Source organism: Nyctibius grandis, chromosome 10 (assembly GCF_013368605.1).
Source record: "Nyctibius grandis isolate bNycGra1 chromosome 10, bNycGra1.pri, whole genome shotgun sequence".
Classification (NCBI taxonomy): Eukaryota; Metazoa; Chordata; class Aves; order Nyctibiiformes; family Nyctibiidae; genus Nyctibius; species Nyctibius grandis.
In genome coordinates, this window is record NC_090667.1 from 28,577,190 (window position 1) to 28,594,904 (window position 17,715).

The 17,715-nt window shown below is 42.5% G+C and overlaps 1 protein-coding gene across 2 annotated transcripts in view; it reads left to right on the forward strand.

The window, feature by feature from the left end:
- SLC25A26 (solute carrier family 25 member 26) overlaps positions 1–17,715 on the forward strand; it is a 93,474-nt gene that overhangs the window by 54,463 nt on the left and 21,296 nt on the right. Inside the window, exon 6 of one of the 2 annotated variants that reach the window (XM_068408329.1) lies at positions 12,370–12,414. The exons of the other annotated variant lie outside the window; for it this stretch is intronic. Within the exon in view, the coding sequence (XP_068264430.1) occupies positions 12,370–12,414 (45 nt within the window). The remainder of the gene's footprint in view (positions 1–12,369; positions 12,415–17,715) is intronic. 2 annotated transcript variants of the gene reach the window in all.

Below are 17,715 nucleotides of genomic sequence, written 5' to 3' on the forward strand. Positions count from 1 at the left end.
TATATTATAGGCTTCTAACACCAGTCTGTTCCTTTTCAGCCCAAAAGGTTACGAACATTACACTGGAAAAGGCATTTGCTTTGAGACCAGCTCATTCTTTGTATTAGGCAGTAGCGTTGCTTGCTTTCCTTTTCTCTTTGGTCCTTCACTTGCTTGCTAATTTTTCTTTACTGCACTGCTTGTTGCCCAGTTGTTCGAGTCTAGCTCTGTGCAGTGTAACCTCAGGGACACCACGTCTTTGATCAGAATCAGTATTTTTTACTTCAGATGCAGCCTCGTGATTTTGTTGAGCTAATTTGGACAGGTACATCTCAGGGTGGAAGGAGCATCATGCATGCGTTATGGGGTCTGTGGGTAGCACCCAGAATACGGCATCCAAATGCTGCAGGAACAGAAGCGGTTCTGGAGACCTATCTAAGGGCAGGTTTCTCAAGCAGATACTAAAATACTGTCCACTGAAAAGGTAAAATTTCTGGAGATTCCTCGTGGTTAGAGAATGTCTGGCTATTTCCTCAACCAACATTTTTGTGTTTTATTTTCTTTCCCCTCAAGTAATTCCTGTTAGCATGAAAATTATTTCATTACTGATTTTCTGTTTCCCAGCTGGAAAACAATTGGAAAGACTATGGTTCAAATCATGTATATGTAAATCCCATCTACTGCTGTGTGTCACAGACAAAAGCCCATGCCAGGCAACACAACTGAAGCCATTGCACTGTGAGTTTTATGAATCTACCTATGACAGCAGGGAATTGGCAAATCTGCTGTGATGGGCATTTGACATGGCTGCAAAACCAATGAGGAAAAGAAATCATCTCAGTGGAACTTTCTGGATGAGAAATGGCCTTGAAATGAATTAAAGATGTCAGAGCAGCATTTCCCATCCCTTTCCCTCTAGGGGCCACGCTGCAGTGGGCGTGCAGTTTGGCTTTCTCCTTTTGGTGTCAATGCTTTCCACAGAAGTATGTTTCTTAAAGGGACCATCAGTGCAACAGATGCTGTGCTCAGACCTGCTGCGTGAGAGAAGAGCATGCTGGAAATGGTGGGATCTGAGCCCATCATGGGGGCCTGGCAGTTACACTGACTACTTGGATTTTTCTGCTGCTAGTTGTGATGCTAAAACCTCTTGATGGAGCTGCAGTTGTGTTGTTACCTTGGCTTATCCTCTGTTGGGTGTTTGAGGTCACTTTGAGTTCTTTATTGTATATCTGAAGTAACCCACAGAAAAGTTTAGACTATTTTCTTTGGCTTTTCTCTTCATTCAACACGTTGGTTGCAGCCCCAAATTAGCAGAAAACTTTGTTTAGGCGTCAGTTCAACAAAACTCTTTGGCCCAGCTTCAGCCCTGGAAGAGCTTTTAGATTAATGGGAAGTTGGGAGCGTAAAGAAGAGTATGGAGTCTAAGAACTTGTTTGGGTCTGGTCTTTAATGTTTTTAAAGCATAATCTTGTTCCTATTCAGCAATAGTGAAAGTTAAGCATGTGCTTAAGTGCTTTGCCAAGCATGGAGGGGATGATTTATACTGGTAAAGTGGAAACTTAATAGCGTCTACTTTGCTGATCACAGCTATAACCAGGATTTCATAGAACAAGAATTAGCTGCTGTCGTGCTCTGTTATTCAGTTCCCATTAGGCTCTGAAGATAGCCCAAACCTATAGCTGGGATGTGTGAACAGCCATGCAGGATGAGCAAATGAAGAAAATAAGGGTTTGTGTGTGTCTGGGATGTTCCAGTTGTTTAGTTCTTGCCCACCAAAGCACCCTGGTTGCTCTGGATCCTGTTCCCGTGCTCTTGTAGTTTGGCACGCTTTCCTCGTGTCCAAGCTGGGTAACTGAGTGTGAGAAATTGTTTTGGTTTAGCTTCATGGTTTAGCATTGTGGTTATGATAGATCCTCAAGGCAGACGGAAATGAATATAAAGATGTGCAAACGAATTCAAAGGCTTATGGTTGAAAACATCTTCTCCATAAATGAATGAAACCAAATCATTGAGAGTCATGGCTTTTATTTCCACAGGTCTTAAAATGGTTGTGCCATTGTGCAAGCAGGGTTAGACTCCTTTGAGGAAGCCTGCAAGAGGGTCTTGAAAGCAAACCCTCCCTGCTCTCTGCACGCTGGATTAGCGTATGCAGCCAGCCTCGGCCAGAGTTTTTCCCCAGCTTGCTGACAGGCAGGAAGTTGGGGGATGCAGGCAGCGAGACGGCTTTCCCAGGGGCTCAATTGCTGTGGACGAGTCTGCAAGTCCACACCTGGGAGGGCAGCGAGTCCCAGGTGGCCCAGCAGTGACTGGCCGACATTGTACAGCTGCTACCTTTGGGTGGGGGTGGAAGAAATGCTCCATCAGGAGCAGAGTAGCTCTCCAGCTGCATAGGCAGGGAGGTCTGCTGGGTCCAGGGGGCTTCCTGTTTAAATAGTTACAGAGTCTGTAGAATTGGTTAAACCATCAAAAAAAATTATAGAGGGTAAAAAAAGTAATAAAGGAACCATCCTTCCTGTATCTGTACGTGCATTGTCTAACTGTTCATTTGGTTACGAGCAAATGCTTGTTGCGATTTTTCAATTCACTTTAATGAGTTTTAGATTAGGTCTTTTGTAATGTAGAATCAGATTAAAGTTTGTGGAACTGTAGCTGCAGTTCAGGAAAGCTCATGTTTTAATATATAAAAGCTAGGAGAGATCATTGTCATAAGCTAGTAGGTCCCCTGATGTGCCACAGGCAAGTCATTTCACTCAGTGACTTCTGCAAGACCATGTCTTGCGGTCGGCCTAAGGCAATGCAACTTTTATTGAAAAATAAAAAAGGTAGATGAGGGACAGAAAATAGTCCCGTCTTACTGCAGGCACACAGAATAGTTGGACTGTTCAGTACAGGACTTAAGGACATATTTAACTGCTTCTCTGTAAAGAGGTAGGAAATTAGGGATGTGTTTTAGTGCTTTGCAGAACCAACTCCTATTCAGCTGACACCACCAGAGATCACACGTGGCGAACCCTTTCAAGGAGTGTGTGAAGGTCAGTCCTTTCACTCCACCTGTACTTACTTGCCGTTTAGCCTGCAGGACCGCTCACCCTGGCCTGCTGAAGCTTCCCGTGTTTGCCCTGAGCATTGTTTCGTGGGCACCCACTGGGCCACTGCCCTGGGACTGCGAGCACCTTGCAGGACAAGGCTAGGTCTTCTTTTACCTGTGGTGTGCAATGCAGATATGGCTCTTCCTAAATAGCTGAAAATAGCAGTCGCAGGAGGAAGCTTAGCCATGCCCCATTTGGTGAGATACTCCCAAAATTTTGAGTGTGCATACACATAAGCATGTATACATGTGTGTAAGATAAGTAAAAGGTAAGTAAAATATCTTTGCATGAGTAGCATTTCCTAAATTTGACATTAATCTGCATTTTTTCGCTCTGCCACATGATGGAGTTAATGGTGTAAGATACATAAACAGTGCTGCATGGGTCATGCACTTCAAAGAAAGAAGTTTCAACTTGGTGGTTTACAGTAGTTGTTCCATTAATGTTTGTTTTGTACTAGCCTTGATGGAGTAATCTTCTCATAGTATCTGTGGGGTGTTTTGTTTAAAGCAACATTTGGTTACTTGTCTTGTTCTGTGGTTTGTTTGGTTTTTTTTTTTCCCCACAGAAGGCAAATATGGAATACCCTTACCAAATAATCAGGGCTATTGATGCAGCAAAACACCAAAGGCAGTATTTGGTAAAAAACATTCAGAAGTATTTGCTTAGCTTGCATTAACTTTATTGGGACTTTCAGTTGTACTTTAATGTGTACGGTTTGGGCTCAGATACAGCTACTGGTAGGGCTGTTGCGTACGCTTCTGTAAAAGCAGGGAATTTGCAGCAGTTCCTGCTGAAGAAGTTAAAAAGAGCACATCCTAGATCCTGCTCCCACCATGAGCCTGAGCCTGCGCATCCTGGGAAGGACACGGTAGGATCCGAATTAGTTGATCCTTGTGTTGTATGCTAGAATCCTTGCATCCGCGGTCTCCTCTTTACTCCATCTTGAGCATGGGTCCTGGTCCAGAAGCTGTTGAAGCCACATGTGCAAAATTCCCAGCGATTTCAATGAACTTTGGATCAGGCTGATACGTATGTAAAGGCAGAGATGGATTTTCCCATGGAAATGTTTTTAGTGACATTCAGAAATCTCCTGGTGACAGATGTGTTTGATTTTTAGGATGAGAACTGCTGTTACATTTGTAATCATAAGTAGTAACAAGACATTTGTAACAAAACTGCCATAGGTTGAGATACATCCAGGAAGGGAGAAACACGTTTCTTCCCAGTCTGTTAATTCTTTTCTTGTGGCTGTTACTCTGAAGACAAGAGTTCCTATGCTGATGTCAGTGCAATTGCAGCTGCACTGTTGTCAAGTTTCTTTGATTGAGTATTTGCTGGAGGAAGCAATGCTCTCACTCCTCTCCATAGATCCACCTGCCTTGTGAATCAGACATGCTGCTTGTTTGATCCCTTGTGCTTAGGTCCTTGTATCTCCTGCAAAATTCTCGTTTGAGGAACTGTTCAACTCTGTGATGCTGCAAATCTGTCAGTCCATTGTCTGCCTAGAAATTTTCTTTGATCAGAGTTTAAAAGTTTAGAGGCTCTCCCTTGATAAATGCCTTTCATAAGGCATTTTTGTAGTTATACTTACATTTAAAATGTTGCATGTATGTAAAATGTACATTAAAATGCCTTCAAAGTTAGCGAACTGACGTGCTTCCCAGACAGCAGCACGTAACCACATGTATGTGTGTGCACCCACGTATTGATGTAATAGTTTCTCCAAATGTCAGGGTTTTTCCTCACAAGACTTTTCCAGAAGTGCTGCACTCTGTGCTCTAGGGTTCTGCTCCTATGTTTTTTTCATGAGAACAAAGATTAGTCCTTCATGGTCCTAAACTCAATGCATGTGCATGACTTAAAGGCTTTACCTACCAATAAATAGGAGATTAGCTGCGGCTTGTCTATTTCCTGATCAGTTCAGGTTTTTTCAGATGGCTCGTTGTTATCCCGTTTCCTTTAACGATGGGACACTTTAATGAGTTTGCCATCTGACATACATCTGCTTCCTGTTAAACAATACCTTCATTCTTCTAGAGCTGCTAAACTCATCTTTTATCCTACAAGATTTTGATCAGTCCCTGGAAAACAGCATGTACAAATCGGTGTCAGCATATTCATTTTCTTGTTGAGGATTTTTTTGATACGTTGTTTTCAAGAAGGAATAGCGAAACAGGCAGCTCCTTTAGTGCTTGTTTGTTGGAAAATGGATGAACATGGATATTATTTGTCTAATTAGGGGCCGGTCAGTCCAGCTCGTGTTTGAAGTCCAATAAGATCGATTTCTGTGGCTAACATTACACAATTTCTAATAGTTATTCTGTCCTCCCATCAAAGTAAGGAGCTGGTGCGAAAGGAGGGGGGATTTTGAAGGCTGTTAATATTGTTTCTTTGAGGAAAGAGCCTTCAATAGCTCAATGATGGTCTGTCTCACGCGTGTGCAAAGTTAGTGCTCTGTGATCACCAGGCTCTCTTAAATCAATCCAGCCTGCATTGAGTTTGTGCATCTGCCTCAGTGCTTCTCTTTTTCCCATGTGTTGGGAACACGCAGTCATGCTGCTCTCTGACGGTGTCTTTCCCCTTCGCTGGTCAACATTGCCTCTCCAGAAAAACATTTTTCTTTTTTTTAAAACATAAAACCTTTTTCTAGTGGAGGGAAAACTGGATAGAATTTTCCTTGTATTTATCTGTCTCTACATAAAATCCTTTATATGTTGCTTTTATAACGAGTGTGTGGTGCTGTTTAAAAGCAAATCCTGTTGTGTGTGAAGTTCTGCCGCACAGGTCCAAAGGACATCTGTGAGAATGGCTTGTAACCAAATTAAGCAACCTTATGGGGCATATAATATTTTGTCTCAGAAAGGAGTTTAATTCCAAACATTCACATATGCCAGGTGACAAGTGGAAATACTTTGGTTTTAGAGCTGGGGAAACAGAGGAAGCAAGGTGCAAATATTTATTTGAGGGTTAATGGTGCTTGAATCAGAATAATGTTTGTAATTCAGGAATTTTGTATTTTTTCCCATTTATACCTTGCAGTTGTTTCTCAGCTCACACAGGGTTAATGTTATTTGCTTGAAAATGAGGGAATTGGTGATTACCTCAGGTGGCTGCTGGTGCATCAGCTGAAACCTTGGTTTTAGTGATACTCTTGGCACTGTTGAGACCGGTGTTTCTACCACTGTTAACACTGTTCCTTCGCCCCCAGCAGTGCTGCAAAGCCACGTGTTCAGCACCAAAGAGCTGTGAAAAGTTGTTTGTTGCAAATGCAACTTGATAGTTTTACCTGTGATGACCCAGCTGCCCATGGGGTTCCATCTCTCTTTGGCTTCGTGCACTCTTGTAGGAAGGTGCTGTACGTGGACTTCGTGTTTTGCTGTGTCTGTTATGGAACGGAGCCGAGAGATCTTCTCTGGTCGTTGCTATACTAGTGTTGTCAGGCTTGCCTTGGTTTCTAATTGTATCAGTATTTATTAACAAAGCCCTCCATCATTTATTTAACATATAAACTTGTCTGTTCTTTCACCATGCTCACACCTTTCGTCTCTCGGAGCTGCAGGAACACGGCTAATGGCTTTGACAGTCTTTCATTCATGTTAAGATTACAAATTACCTTCGTTAGGTTCCTTGTGGAGTCTGCAGTTTATCAAGGAGGATCTGGGAGGCAGTATTAATTGAAGCTTTGCAAGAAAATAAGTTTACTTTGTCAACTTTGGGGTGTACGATGGCTGTACCGAGCTCCTGTACACCTTCACCTTCAGCCAGTGCTGTGGAAAGCTGCAGGTCTTCACAATGGTGTCTATTGCTATGACCCCTGTCATGACCAGGGGAGAGGCTTACCTCATGCCATGCTGTCTTTTCAAATCCCATCATGGGGAAAGTATATTTATAGCTGGAACATCAGTTTACATAATCCAGATGTATTGGGCAAGCGTGTGAAGAATTTTAGGAAGACGAAACACTGAACCAGATTTACAGTGATTATTAATGGAAATGTTTTGGTGTTAACTTCAGTGGGCAAACAGGGTTGTTTCATTCTACTGTAACTTCACAGAATCACAGAATCAACCAGGTTGGAAGAGACCTCTGGGATCATCGAGTCCAACCATTGCCCTGACACCACCCTGTCAACTAGACCATGGCACTAAGTGCCGTGTCCAGTCTTTTTTTAAACACATCCAGAGACGGTGACTAGTTGAAAAGAACCAACTTTTATAAAGAAGCTGATTAAAAAAAAAAAAAAAAAAAATATGTAAAAGGGACTTAGGTGAAGGGGAGATTGTTCTCCTGAAATTTGTGGTTTATGTATCCTTGGAAAACAGTGTATTTTTGATACTCAAAAGTGGGTTATTAGACTTTTCTTTATAACTACAATGGAGAAGATAGAGTTTGGCACCTGCAGCTCAGACACCTCCTTATAAATACAGGCTTCAACGGTGATAGCATCTCTATGAGCCTCGTCAAAGTGCATGCAAGTGAGAGGTTAGATGCAAGTTTGAGAAGTACGCTGTGGTGACCGCAGTATGTTCTCCCCGAAGGGAACAGATGTTCTTGCCATCGGCCTTTGTGATATTAGTGCTGTCAAAATCCTTTTCATAACTGTTGGCTTTTCTCCCATTGCTGTTAAAGTAGGGAGCAGTGGAGGTATGGGTGAGAGCAGTTTCTGGGACGGAGGTACAGTTTCGGGGACATTGAGAAAGCTCTTACAAGGTGAGCCTTTTTCCTTCTCTGGCTGTTTATGCCAATCTCTCCTTCAGTATTTACTCTAACGTTTGTAAAAACAGATAGCTGTTCTGGAGAGCAAAGCCCGCTGAACTGGAGACAGAGAAAACCTGAATAAACAAACATGTGCCACAGATTAGTAAGAACATCTGTAGGTTTTATATTGTTTTGAGAACACATACCACATAGTTTTTCATTTCTTATGCTTTTCTAGTTTCTCTCTTTCTTTCTGTCTCTCTCTTCTTCTTTTTAAATATATTGCTAATAAAGATTGGAGGTAGGAAGCACAGCTGGGCTATGCATGACATGCCACTGTTTAATTTCTAGCTCGGAGGATGAGAAGAAGAGTAGTTTTATTGTATCTTAGAAGAGAATAAAGCCACATGCAAATTCCAGCCATGGACATCTGTTTCCTCTTTGTGTGAAAGAATTCTCATATTTGGAAGGGAATCCCAGTTCTGAAGAGGCTGATGAGGTTGTTTTTTTTTTCTCTTTTGGTTCTTCCCCCCCTTCTTTGCCACTCCATCATCATGTTCTCCCTGCTCCCTGGCTGCTGTGTTTCCTTCAGGACAATGTCAGCTTGCAATTTAGCATCAGATATTGAATTGGTGAATTTTGAGTTACTCTAAAATGTTGTGTTGTACTTACAAACAGTATTATTAAGCTCCTCCTTAAATTTCTTTTATTTAATTAAACAGTATTTAGTGGGAGGACTTCTGCTCTGTCATCAGTCTTCAGTACTTGCAGGTTGGTATATTTTTTTAGAAGTGGAGATATGTGTATCTGTTGCTCTGGCTGTGAGGTGCAACTATTTCTAGAAGTAACATTAAAAATAATCTTATAAAATCCTTCTGTATCAGGGGAATTAAGTAGATCTGTAGAAATAAGAATCTGCAACATTAATTACATTGTTAGGCATCAGGTGCTAAGGACTACAGGGACCGGAGTAAATGATAATTTCACTAACCCGTAAAACATTTTAGAAAAATGATTTACAGCTGTCTGGGGGTTTAAACTTTTTTTTCCTTTTTTTTTTTTTTGGTGTAAGAGTTGACTCTGTTGAACAAACAGCACAGTTATATAACGTTAGGCCAGACATGAGAACTGGTACGCTCTGTCTATTTTATATTAACGTCGAATGAGAGGTTGGTGGAGCTCGCCAGGGTTTCATATTTGCTGGCAGAAAGTTACCCACATGTGCGGACCACATTTTTATTGTTGCCTTAGCCTATTTCAGGCATAAATATCACTGCCTGGCAGGGTGTGAGTCTGTTCATTGCTGAAGAGCTTTTCTTTTAAAAAGCAAAATACGAAAAGGAACGAAATGCTGTAAATGTTCAAATTAAGAAGCGTCCCCAGACTGCGGGATTTTGTCACGTCTGTCGTGGTAGAGGAATAAAGGGCAATAAGCCATCTAAAGGCTTTTTCATTGTTGGATGAGTTACCCTTGCAGAGCTATTTCTTTTTGCATGTATTAATCCTACTTTCAGGCGTGGGCTGTTTAGTCTGGTCTCGTAGGGAAACAAAGCTGAGGCAGACAGGGTGTATGCACACACGAACGCACCGCAGCCTGCGCAGCCCTGGGACGTGTTGGCCATGGAAATGTGGCGAGAAGGCAGAGGCTGCAAAGATAAATAGAAGTTCCTGTAAGTTTCTTGAAAATATGTGTGTGACGGGAGAATGAAGGTGATTAAGGGGTTTGAGGGAAGGCTTGCAATAGAAACTGAATTTTCAACAGGGGCTGTGGAATAGATGTCAAGAGGAAATGTGATGGAGGTCCCCGTCGCGGGAAGATCGCCGAACCCGAATTGGAAATTATTTGGCTTCAGAGAATCTGATGACAAAACCCAAAGCCACAGGAAGCCAGGCTCCCTTTCATTCCAGTATCCATGAAATTGCTTCTGTGGGTTTTAAGTCAGGATGTTGTCGAACAGGCTCCAATGGGCGACTGTAAGAAATGGAGGGCATCTCGTTAGGATCTTCTTAGTGCAGGCAAAGGTGCTTGTTTTGTTTGGTGGTGCTTCCTAGTTTGTTTGGTTTTTGCAAGTTTTCAAACTCTATTAAAGTGTAACTTATGAATGTTTAGGCCCTTAACCTGCAGGAATCTTAGAGAGGCAGGAGCCCAGCAGCTGTGTGGATCCCACAGACATACATCCAAAATGTTCCCAGGCATTTTGGTAGCCTGCGCATCGCAGCATCTCGTGGGGCGCACGAGGAAAAGTGAAGCCGATAATCCCCATCCAGTTCTGGTCCCTGCTGAGCAGGACACGGAAAGCAAACGCCACTAACGCTGAAAATCAAACAGCAGTCATGAACAGATTTCCTCTTTGAAACGCTTCTAGCTAGGAGATAAAAAGGGGTTTATGTCAAAAGCTTCCCTTGTTGTCTTATTAACAGCTGCATAATTTTACCACTCATTTGCGCATACAAAAAAGGAAAACTTGGAGACTGTATTTGAAAGCTTGTTTTGTGTGGTGTACAGCTGGATACAGAGTGTTTCCTTTTCTCTCTTGTAACAAATTTGAAGCAAATGTAGTGGGAATTGTTTCGGGTTTGTTTTTTTTTTTTTCTATTTTTTGGCCTAGATAATAGAAGATTATGTTGCTTTTCATTCTACATTGCAAAGAAATCATGCCATTTAACTCCAGTTCAACAATGATGCAGCAGCATGTGGAGATATATCTATCTTCTCATAAATATATTACCGCACATTACTGTCAAATAGCTGGACTTTTTCACCCAGTATTAAAAGCAAAATTTAATTGCTACACTAGAGTTTCAAGGCCCTGATAAATAAGAGCCATGTCTGACCTTTATTGTGGGGCTTTGAGATGCCACCAGGGATATTGCTCATTGTTCAAGATGACAAACTTCCTCTGAGATTTCAGTTTATCAGCTCAATGTACAGCAGTGACATTGATTTCTTCTCACTGCCGTTTCCTGCCTGAATAGATAACAAATTTTCTGTGGCAGGTGTCTGTCAAGCTTAGTTTTGCCTGGCAGATTAACTTAATAGACTCATTTATTAATCATTAGTTGCAACACAGTGAAGCAGACAATACCCTTTAACTCTTGTGATGTTGAATGGATGTACCATTTTAGATTCTTCTGTGTAGCTTGAATTTGGATTTAGTAAGCTGTTCATATCTCTGTAGTGAATGTTTTTAACCTGATATTACTCATGTTACAAATAGCAAAGATTTATGTGTTAGTTAAGCATGACCCATTTTGAGTCTGTACTAATTTTCATGGCAAAAGGTGCATAATTGCTTTCTGAGACTAAGAAAATGATGCACAGACTACAAAATCAGCCTACATAAGGGGGAAAACTAATCTGACATGCATCATTCTTGGGGAAGGAAGGTAAGAGTAGGAGAAGAAAATAGATACTTGGAAGAAGATTTGAAACTGGGGCTGACTGGTTGTTGAAGTGGAAGAGAGAACTGCAGAAGCGTTGAGGAAGGGGCAAAGTAGACCTGCAGATACAGCTGTGGGGCAATTCTGGCACTGGCTAGTATTTCATAGGGACTCCTTCCTCCAAGATGACTTGAGATAGATACCCAGCCTGGAGACAGCAAAGGCAGGATTGGTACCAGAGGTGGTTATTGGACAAGGCTTGTCAGAGTGGTGAAGGAGGAGGAGGAGCCAGAAGAACTTAGTGGAGGGATTGGAGGAGGAAGAAGCTGCAAGGGAAGGCATAACCTTGGAAAGTGATGGCTCTTGTTGCAAAGAATCACTCTGTTCACGGTGAAAACTGACTTATTACATGTGTTAGCCCTGCACAGCCTGCAGAGCTGATGGAGGCGTATGATCGCTTTTTTCCCCGTGTGTTAAGAGAGTTGGTCATGAAGCATTTATCAGGGCAAAATCTGTGAAGGAACTGGAAGTGCACGGGCACTGCCGGGGATGCACGGCAGCAGGAATGAACCTAGGTAGAGATACGGGCTGTTGCTGGACAGAAGAACCTCTCATTATAGGTGATGAAAAGAGAACCACCAGGCATCTCCCTTGGGTTTTGGTTGGGTTGTGGTAACTCCTCACAACCTGCTTTTAATTCTCTAGGGAGCTTGTTAACCTGAGATCACTGGGACGTGTTCAGGAAAGTTTTTCTCTGCAGCTGATGCCCCAACTGCAAAGCCCTAGTTGGAGCACAACTGTTTTCAGCTCAGCCTTTGTGAGAGTGAAGATGGTTTTTTGCCAGGCAGTGTTCCTGGCCTTGGGAGTGTGTTTCTTTAACCATCCTTACGGCTTTCTTGGCTGAGTGTCAAACCAAGAATGTCCCTGCACTAGATCATACTGCTTATTGCTTTTCTAGGCCACCCTGGTAACAATACATTAACCTCTCAGCAGGGAATGTGATAAACAAAGTAAAACTGCTTTAGTGCAACCAGTCATTTAATGGCAGCATACATAAAGTGTCCTTAAAGATTTGTAAATGTAATAAGCTGCAGTTCACTGAGTGAACAATAACTGTTCCTAATTTAGCCAGCTGAGGAACATGCCAACCTAATTTGCTTTTGTAACGATATGTTGTTGTTTTTTCTTTTCCTTGTTTTTTCTTTTCCCACCTCTCCAGATTCCTTTCTCTCTGGTACAATTTCCCCTCTGGGAGTCCTTAAAGGTAAGTCCTCTTTAATGACAGAAGTGTAAGTTACACATTTCTCAAAAGCTTTCCATGGTAACTTATCTAACTTGATTATCACAATTATGGGCAAGTCCAAGAATCAGTAAGTATGTAGCAACCTACCTGTGCACGTGAAGATCATTTGCCTGAATATCTGAAAAATAACAGGGAACATCTAACCACTGATATGTGGCATGCAGTCTAAATTTTACTCCCCAGCATGCCAGAAATCTTATCTGCTACCCTACCTATTTTTACTGATTAGAGTGGGAGCCATCTTGTGTTGTGGTTCCTTTTTTATTTTAGTTTTTTTAGCGTTTCACTCTTCAGTGTAATAAGCAATTGCAAATAATACAGAGAAAACCGATTGAGCCTGGGTTTGTAGACAGGGAGAGACTCTCCGTGCATCGCTGGCAAGCTGTTTTGGTGGGCTGTGTGTACGCTATTTTAAAGGTAATTTAAAGAAGGTGTCAATTGGATGATATTTTAATAGTGCAGCCTTTCAGAATGATACGCTGTTCTCCCACCAGCTGGTTGCTTTGTTTATCGTGGACAGAGTCAGTGTCTAGATTTTTGAGCACAGAGCTGGATTTGAAGCCATGTAATTTCTCTGCTGCTCGATGTTTTTTCCTGTAACTCACTGCAAAAGGTGAAGGAAAATCAGGATTTTTCAGGTGCTTTGAGATTCTGGCTTGGAAGCACAGAAAATTATTGCAGATTGTTAAAAGCATTGTAGCAAAATATAGTATTTATAAGAGAGGAGCTGGAGAGAGAATAATTTTCTTCTTGTTAAGGGTGCTGGACTTCTGAGAAAGCATGGCACTGAGGCCCAAACTGGGCAGAGGTACTGGGAAGGATGGGAACTGGTGACGATCTTCCTTGCCTCTTGCTGCTTCTGTTGAGGGAGGAGGGCTTATGTTCTCCTTGGTCCTTGTGTGTTTGTTTGGGACAATAGCTTGTCCTCTTGCTGTGTGTCAGTAGCTTGGGTTGTTCTGGAGGGATGAGCCCACAGTGTGAATGTTTGCATCTAGAGGCTTCAGGGAGTCAAGTATAAAGGGGAGTCCACAGGCAGGACGAGCATGAAATACATCAAGAGCTGTCACAGAACTGAGCTGTGTTTTGCAGAGGATTCCACAGGAACTTCATGAGCTGGGTCTGATGCGGTGTCTGGGTATCATCCCATTGCACAGGATAGCTTTGGCTGCCTTATTAGGAATTGGTTTCCCTGCCAGTGTCTAGGAATGGCTTTCTGTAAACTCTTCAGCAGTGATACTGGCCTGACCTGCTAATTGTTAGTGCAGCAGCCGTGTTTGGGAGCCAGAGGTGGCAGTGCTTAAAGAGAAAAAGTGCAGTGTTCTTGCCAAAACCACATAAAACAGCAACATCATGTAGCTGTTTTCAGAATGTAAAGTTGTTTTAACTAATGTCCACGTAGCTGTGACAATAAAATGTATTGTTTAGATTGCAGGCTTTAAAGAAGACAGTTTGAATTTAGCTAGCTACAGGAATGAGTCACTTAGGATGAGACATCATGTTTAATCTAAAGAGGTCAGTGCAGATCTGAAGAGAAACAAAACTGGGTCAGTTTGTTCCACGGACCAGTTGTAATATATTCTTCTGACTGTGGAACCAAGAGTAGGAAATGGCAAAAATCAGTCTTGCATGCTCCAGTCACTTTGGCTCAGCACATGGAGAGAGCTCAAGGTTTGTCACATCAAAGCCAGGCAGTGAAAGCAGAATAAGTTTTGTTTATCTGAATGATGCTTTAAAAGTTGCCCTGACAGTACAACAAAGGAGAAGAAATGTGATGGTCCCATCAACAGGCTGGATGTGGCCAGTAGAATCAATAGGAGTACGATACAGGCTAGGGCTTCTCACGGGTGCATGAGGAGACAGTAATTAAGAAGAGGTAGGAGTGCAAAGGACAAGAGACAAACAGCACACAGCCTGAGCACAGAAGAATTTATGGAAACTGTTGGTTAGATAATGTCTAAGGGACTATTCTGCACTGTATTAATGGGATTACTTGGGAAAGTAAATGCGGGAGCAGTTGCGTATGAGGTGCGTGGATCACCTCACAGAGGAGAACAGAACAAGTGCTATGGCTGGGTCATTTTTAAAACCATTAGTACAAAGTTACATAAGCTGATGGAAGATAGATTCAGTCTTATAATCCCCCGAACAAGCTAATCACCATAAAAATGTGGAAAAATAACTTTCCACTGTAAAGGACAGTTAGCAAGACACATGGAAGAAGAGGAGAGTTTCCTTTTCCTTCACATATGTGCTGGCTGCAGCCAGCAGCAGGGTGTTAAGCTTAAAGAAGCCTAATAAAGGCTTGTCTTAGGTAGCAAATCAGGTGTTTCTTTATCCCATTTTCTCTGTCTGCTTTGCTCCAAGCTGCTCTGGTTATTCTTTATGCTTCCAGCAAGCTTTAGTTTACATGCACGGTTTTCTTCTCTCTGTGAATGTAGACCAGCTGTCCTATGTGAGAGTAAACTTGCATATCATGCACTAAACTAAGTTAGAAGAAGAAGAGAGCATTGTACAGATCACTAAACTATAAGGTTACATGTGCTACAGGTGCTGGCAAAGGGGGTATTTCAGTAATTCGCAAGAAACAGACACTGCTTCAAATACAAGCCTTACTGCCAGTTACTCAGGTGAGCACACTTTAGAAACCGTTAAAAGACTCCTTTCTTAGATCACAATGACTCAAGAAATAACAGTAAAGAAGTTATAGTGATTTTAATAAATAAAAAAAAAAAAGTCCTCTGTATTTGGATGTAGGTAGCGTGCAGTGCTGTAATGCATGCTTAATGTCTTTTCTCTTCCCGATTCTTCATTTTTCCATATTTTGTTTTAGGCACAGATTGTTGATATAGACCAAAGGGGAGAAGGAAAGTGTGCTATGGTGTATCAGATTTCAGAACACACATTGTAATTCTGTACTAGGATGAGTTAGTGTAGCGCTTCTCTGTCTTTTTAGCCCAAGCCTTACAGCTAAAACAATTTTGAATTCTCAGAGCTCAGGAAAAGAAGGGGCACTTCAAACCTCATCCACTCTCTGCTACACCAGCCCTCAGAGGAGCACCATGGCTGGTTACCACTCTGGCAGTTTGATCAGATTTAGGTTCTTTTAGGTGGGGCTAATGCTTCTGATCCCATCTCAAAGCCAGCTGGCCATGAAGAAAGGCAGCACGATACAGATGTGGTGTGCTTCCCAAACGCTGACCAAGCACACTGCCTTCCCTATTAGTTCAAGTTTTGGAATAACATTGTAAGATACAGTCCCCTTGTATGTGGCCCTGGAATTTCCAGGGTGCCTCTGTAACTTGCTTTGGAAATAGTATATGTGTGTCCTTCATTGTGGGAATTTCAAATTACAGGGCTGTGTATTTGGCATGAAATTGTTGTGGGTTACAGGGAGTCTAGCACAGCTCTCTTGTTTTCACCCTGCTGCCAGGGGTGTGTGGTCTCCACTCAGATGACTGTAGCTCTGTGGAGCTCATCCCTTCTGTATTATCTTCTGTTCTGTTCTGTTCAGGCATTTTATTCAGCACTTGTAATCATCATATCTGAGTACCTACCAACAGCACATAAGTGATTTATCATGTGTTTCATGTTGTGTTTTAATCCATAATTTTTCTCTTTTAGACCTAACTGAGAAAAAAAACAACTTTAATTTCTGCTGTGGGGATATTGCAGAAATACAGGGCATCAGGTTTTTTTCAACACAATAGAGTTTTAACAAACCCCACAAAATCAAGAGCCCCTGGTTAGGTTTGAGTCCAGAAACATCCTGTCAAAAATGCCTGCTTCTTATGGCTGAGTGGAAATGGTCAGCTCCCTCGGAGAATAGTGCTGTGTGTAATATAAACCCGACTCAGGTGAAACAAGACTCAGTCCTCTCGGGTTTTATATTTCTGCATGTTGGCTGCGCTTCAGAGCCTCTGAGAGTTACTCTAACACAGCTGTACACAGAGAATGCTCTCTTTATAGACCAAATGTATTGTATGTCTGGAGAAAAGGCTCTGGTAGCCAGTGAGGAGGGAAGGAACAGGCAGGACAGGAGGACATAGGTCTCAAATGAGAAGACTTTAAAAACAAGAGGGTTTTTGTTTGGTTGATTTTTTTTTTTCTTTTTAAGGAGGGAAAACAAACCTACTATCCTGGGAACCTTTTGTCTTTTTCATTACACGTGTCCGATTCTGAGAGAGACACTTGGACGTTGCTAAGACTGTGTAACATCAGGGTCAGGCTGACTTCACCCTCCAGGCTGTGTGTGCCGGCGAGTCCTGCTCTTGCACACACAGCCTCTCTGGGAGGGCTGGCACAGACTGTGCTGCCCCGCTGGCCCAGGACCTGAAAGGAAAGATAAAAATCTTGGACTGACCATGCTCAAGGTGATGTTCTGGCTCTTCTGGCACTCAGTGGGGCCAGGATTTCCTTCTTTGTCTTGGTGCTGGGCAAAACCTAAAGCTCTTAGACTTTCTGCAGCTATAGTAAGCCCACATGTTTTTTTGTCACTGGCTGTAGCAAAAAGATGATTTTCTCAAATTTGTAAGTCTCACAAATTAACAGGTGTTTTACAAAGAGAGATACTTGATTGGACCTTCAGAGGCAATAGCTAGAGACAGGGAGCTGAAATACATGGGCAGGTCTCTCTTGTGGGATTTTGTAATGACTGTGATAGTGGCATGTGATGGTGCTGTAAGATGCTGAACAGGCAGAGGAGTGCTTTGGTGGATTCAGGAGAAGAGAATGGTTTGAATAGTACACACAAGCACATTTTCACCCTGTGAAATAAGCGGGGCATTGAAGAGAATGGGGAGAGTCCAGCCATTCCCCTGAGAGGCTGAGCAGTATCAGAAGGTTGGCTGGGTCAGAACAGAAGTTCCCCACGTTGTTCCTAAACTGGTTTCTGCCCACACGATGAAGAGCAGGCTTGAGATTGGGCTTACACTTCCTTAGGTCCCTTGTTTTCTGTCCAGGTTCAGCTGTCACCCCAGGCACAAGGGACTTGTGTTGAGAGGAACAGAGCTTGGGAAGTCTGCTGGTGGACTGAACTATGGATCTACGTGAAGGCATTGGAACGTGTACTCGATTGCTTGATTCTCTTGGTTACCCCTCCAGGGAGCTCAACTTCTGGGAGCTGGTATAGGCAGTATAGGGTGTGAACAAGTCTGGTTCGAGGGTGGACTCAGCCTTGCCTGTAGTTGTCAGTGCAGATATACCTCTGAGACATCCCTTGAAGCATGCTGTGCAAAGACTGCTTGGTGGGTTTCTGTGGAGAGT